General features: G+C 35.2%; 1 protein-coding gene across 1 annotated transcript; it reads left to right on the forward strand.

Moving 5' to 3' along the window:
- Nucleotides 1-3,402: 3,402 nt before the first annotated feature.
- LOC133311282 (uncharacterized) lies at nt 3,403-5,304 on the forward strand. Its single transcript, XM_061512305.1, has 5 exons — nt 3,403-3,522; nt 3,607-3,652; nt 3,745-4,359; nt 4,499-4,598; nt 4,674-5,304. The coding sequence occupies exons 1-5, from the start codon at nt 3,403-3,405 to the stop codon at nt 5,302-5,304; spliced, it is 1,512 nt and encodes a 503-aa protein (XP_061368289.1).
- The last annotated feature ends 310 nt before the right edge of the window (nt 5,305-5,614 follow it).

Raw genomic sequence — 5,614 nt, forward strand, 5'->3', positions numbered from 1 at the left:
TAAATTTTACTTTTTTAAAAAGTTGTTATCCAAACCTAGGTTACTTATGCATGTGATTGTCATTTAGTTCATTTTTCCACGTGAGACTTCTTCATACTAGGTTTTATTCCCAACATTGTTATTGTGAAGTTTTTTTCTGTAAGTTCTTTTATAATTTTTTTTAAAAGTATTTGCAAAGTTATGCATAGCGGAAGCAAACAAAAAAAGAGTTGATAATAAAGTAAAATGAAAAATATGGTTTTAATTCTAAGAAGAAAACGCGGAAGAAAAAAAGAAGAAGCTGTTTTGAATAAAATAATTTCCTTTGAGTATTACTTAAAAAAATATCCAGGAAAGGGCAAATGATTCCCATGAAGGTCATAATAGGCGCTTGGTTACTCGGTTATGTTATTTTTTACCAATGACGTTAAATCTGAACCGGTTATCAGTTTATCGACTCGGTTAGAGTATTGGGTCAGTGACTTACTGATTTAACTTGTGAGTGATTGAATTGCATGACCGAATATATATAAATTTATATTCTATATTCAAAATTCCTTTATAATAACAACATCTCGAGCGCTGACGAGGGCGGAGAATGATCGACTGTGCGAAAGGGCATGGACAACAACAGACAACTTCCAGCGGGGGTTATATGAATGAATCGAATCGATACTCGAAAGAGAGGATTCCAAAGACTAATTAATATGAGACTGCACAGTTTGAGATAACTTATAAGAATTAATCGGTACTATTTATACTAACAAGATGCAACTGCTTTTCGGTAACCTGGAACGGAAGACTCCACCGTTAAGCGTGTTTGACTTGGAGCAATTCTGGGATGGATGACTTCTTTCGAAGTTTTCCCAAGAAATATACTAGTGAGGATAAAGTACGCTGAAAAGTCCAGTATTAATGTATGAAGATAGTCATTGATTCTTGAAGCAATCGAGCACTAAAAGTGTATGGGATAATCATTAATTCTTGAAGCAATCAGACATTACAAATGATATCAGAGCAGATCTCTCTCAGTATGATTTTCACCGAATTGATTGTACGGTCTCTCCATTTGCAAACTCGAATTGGTTAAATCGGATCGAGAGTTTAATAACACTGTTTTCTACGATTCCATAACTCGATGATATTTTTGTATGCTAGAAGACAACATTGAACTGTTCAAAGTAATATATACCACATATAACTAGATCTAAAGGCTAAGAGATATGTTATCAAAAAAAAAAAAAAAAAAAGGCTAAGAGATAATGATGATGAATAATAGAGAGGACAAACTAAAAGCTAAGTGATAATATAGGATTGCTTTTTGCCGTTTGAAATATCTTGCGTGTTTGTTCTAATCGTTTTTTACAATCCTGTTTAAAGGGTCGGACAAGACCTCTCTTTCGGCCCATACAAGTCCTGAAATATTATAGTATCTCTTAAATACAGTAATAAGGGTGATTCGATTAAAAGTATAAATAATATAAATCAACAATAATAATATTTTCACATAAAAAAAAAATAACATTATTTTTACACTATTTTTAATAAGAAAATAAATAAAACACACATTAATTCTAATACATTCTTTTTCTATCTTTTTGTCCCCAAACTAGAAAGGTAAGGAAATGATATAATATATTTTGGTGTGTATGCATTTAATTACCATATGAAAACCACAAACTAATTAATGGGTCATTTGGAAAGAATGTTAGAGAATAATATAAATTATTAATAAGAATCTCATTCAATGTCTTAAAGTTTTGAGTTGAAATGATTCTTTATATGGTATCAGAGTTTTCTTGAATACAAGATTACGAATTCGATCGTCACTGCCTCTTACTTGTGGAATTAGACAAGTATACGGTAAACCAAAAAAAAAATTAAGTCTATACAATATTCACACTTTAAGTCTAAAGGGCTTTTGTGTGAGGTAGTAAGTTAGAGAATAATATAAAAAGATCTTCACTCAACACTTTAAAGATTTGGATTGAAGTAATTCTTTACGAAAAAAAACCCTTTTCAAGAAATTGTTTATAAAATGTTACAACAAAAAATCAAATTGTAAATAAAAATATATTTTAGCCAAACAATTTTATATTGGTTGTCAGAACGTCTTTCATTATCTAGGACAATTTACTCGGCAAAAAAATTAAAATATTACACTTTTAATAATAAATACGAATAGGTTGCAGATTAGAAACTATCTACGGATCTATTACAGTCATTCACGCCCAAAATGGGCGGGACAATTCACGCCCATGCAAGGCGTGAATTCCACGTCATTCACGCCCAAAATAGGCGTGACTAATCACGCCCCATGAAGGCGTGAATCAAGGGAAATTCCAGCCCATTTTGGGCGTGAATGACACCTATTTTTCCTATATAAACACCTCTCATCTCCACATTCATCACAACTCTTCTTCATCTTAACTTCTTAGTCTTCGATACAGTCTCACTTGCTTATGCATACTCTGTTTTGTGTTTTTCTTTATTAATATAGTTAAGAATGAGTAGTTCACATTCTGATTTTGTTCGTGTTGTTTTATATTATAATAGTAGAAAAATAGAAGATCGACATGGTGTCATTTTTGAAGGAGAGAAAAGGCTAACACGTATCATGCGGAACTCAACAATTAGCGAAGTACATCAAAAAAATTCGTCAAAAGTTAGCGCTTGAAGGTAAACAATCTATCAATATGGTCACTGTAAGAATATGGTGTGAATCACAATACATTAGTATGCAAGTTGTTGACGATGAAGACTTAGAAATGGTAATCGGAGAGTTTTTCAACCAGTCAAGGAAAGATTTTTTAGAGTTATACGTGGATATTGCCGAAACAGATGATGTTGCTATACCCGTGAGGTCAGTGGATTTAAATTTTGCACATAATGCATCATCATCTGCTGCTCCAGTTGGTAATCTGTCTAAGGAAGGAGAAAATGATCTTACCTGGGTTATGGAAGATGATGGTGAGGATGACGATGATGAAAATATTGCCATGGAAGATCAACTTCTTGTTGAGGATGCTAGCGCTTCAGACAACGATGATGAATGTGGTATTCCTGACACTCAAATCCTAGAATATAATGTTGTGGGTGAGTCTCATGTCCAGGAACATGATAATGTCGCGTCCACTCAGTTACTGCCAATTTTGGAAGGTAAGTAAATGGCTGAAAATATACATTTATATTTGCAGCTTTTTGGGTTTTAATGTTTAATTTGTACTTGCAGGTGACGATGTTGTTCCATTTTGGAAAGACATTCCATATTACACATACATTAATTAGGATCATCCGAGGGAGCAAGATTTAAGTCACGGCAGTTCAAGTTCTGGCTCAGGCTCAGGTTCAATTAATGGTCCGTGGATATTAGGTAACAAGTTGTATGTTAAGCAAGAATTTGAATCAAAAAAGGAGGTGCAGATGGCAATTAAGAGAAACCTAATGAAAGAGCATCAAGAAGCGATCGTCCTTGAGAGCACGCCTACCAAATTAAGTATGAAATGTTGCAAGTATGAACAGGGTTGCCAGTGGAGGGTTAGGGTAATAAAACCAACATACGGTGAAAAATGAAAGGTTACTAAATGGGGTGGAGACCACAATTGCTTGAATGATCATATTTCTCAGGGTCATAGACAGCTTGATGCCCATGTGATTGCTTCACTCGTACTAGGTATGTTATTATATTATTGCCTATTTTGTCAAGGAAATTGAATTTATAGTTAGAGTTTAAGGTTTAATGTCAAACTACAATATGATTGTTAGGAATGATACGAAAAGAGCCATCAGTCTCAATTTCACTTGTTCAGGAGAGGATCACCCATGTGTATGGTTTCAAAGTTTCTTACAGAAAGGCATGGTATGCAAAACAAAAAGCAATGGCGATCATGTATGGGGATTGGGAGGAGTCTTATGCATTTTTGCCTAGGTGGTGTGAATATATGCTTCGCTTTTCTCCAGGTTCTGTTTATAATATTCAAACAGATGATTATTTTGTTACAAACCGACTGGTACGTGATAAACGAGTGTTTCATCGCATATTTTGGACTTATAAACAATGTTGTGAGGCTTTCAATTTTTGCAAACCAGTAATTCAAATCGATGGCACTCATTTGTATGGAAAGTATAAAGGGAAATTATTGATTGCCACAGCTCAGGATGGAAATGCTGAATGTTTGCCATTAGCATTTGCAATTGTTGAAGGCGAGACTTTGGAAGCATGGCAGTACTTCCTTGATAACATTCGTCGTCATGTCACGCAAAAGCAAAACATATGTCTCATTTCAGATCGGCATCGAAGCATATTATCTGCTGTGGAGAGTCATCGTGGTTGGCAGCCACCACATGCCCAACATGTGTTTTGCCTTCGCCATATTGCAAGTAATTTTAATCAAAAGTTTCGGAACGAAAAATTGAAGAAGACGATTATGAATTTGGGTATGTTTTGGTCTCTTTTTTATGATGATGTTTGACATTATTATTCATTGCAAAAAATTATTTAATCTTTTTATCTTTTCAGGTTATACTCCTTCTGAGGTTGATTTTGATATAGCCTTCGTAAAATTTCGTGACATTAGTCCTGAGATTGCAGATTGGATTGATCAGATTCCAAAGGAAAAGTGGACGCGGGCATATGATGTCGATGGACTTAGATATTGACATATGACAATAAACTTGTCTGAATCTGTTAACAGGGTTTTGAAGGGTGCAAGAAACATGCCAATAACTGGTTTGGTTAAGCATACATATAGCAGGCTAGTTCATTATTTTGTGGAAAAAGGTCAAGCGGCTGCAGCACAACTTCATGCTTCAAATCGTCATTGCAAAAATATAGTTGAAGCCATGAAGTTTAATGAGTCCCTTGCAACAGGTCACAATGTGCGTACATACAATGTTGATGAAATTGTATTTGAAGTGGACGAGGGTTATGAGAGGTCGTCTTCTGTCAATCTTCCACAGAAATATTGTCAATGTGGAAAGTTCAAGGCTTTCAAGTACCCATGTAGTCATGCCTATGCAGCGGCATTAAGTGTTCGGCGAAATGCGTTTGGATATGTGGACGATGTGTTCTTGACAGAGAATTTGGTTCATGCATACTCATTTCTGTGGCAGCCAATTGGTAACGAGGCTGCTATTCCACCTTCGGTAGGTGTAGTTATCATACCCGACCGAACTATGTTGCGTGCAAAAGGCCGTCCAAAGTCAACTAGGATACGCAACGAGATGGATGAAGTTGAAGCCAGTCAAAGTCGAATTAAGTGTGGTGTTTGTAAGCTACCTGGGCATAATCGCCACTCTTGTCCTAATCGTTTACCTAATCAGTGATGGACATAAACATTTGTAATCATGAGTGCTAGTCACCTTTTACGTGGCTTTATTATGTTGCATTATCCCAGTACCATGTTTCGTTAATATAGTAATGATGAAAAATAAATAACATGCAAGATAAACAACGATGAAAAAGGAATAACAATCTGTGATAAGCATGCAGTCCATGAAATATACATGAATAAAAGTGTCAAACATATATCACTGCCAAAAAATATGGTGTCCTAGTACATAACAAACTACGATGGTGGAGGTCATTTCCTGTCCTGTGCCTGACAAGGAGGCAAAAATCTGCGTCTAGTAGCTA

This window comes from Gastrolobium bilobum, unplaced genomic scaffold (genome assembly GCF_033153095.1).
Source record: "Gastrolobium bilobum isolate Gb01-03AN ecotype WA unplaced genomic scaffold, APGP_CSIRO_Gbil_v1 utg3539, whole genome shotgun sequence".
NCBI classification, from domain to species: Eukaryota; Viridiplantae; Streptophyta; class Magnoliopsida; order Fabales; family Fabaceae; genus Gastrolobium; species Gastrolobium bilobum.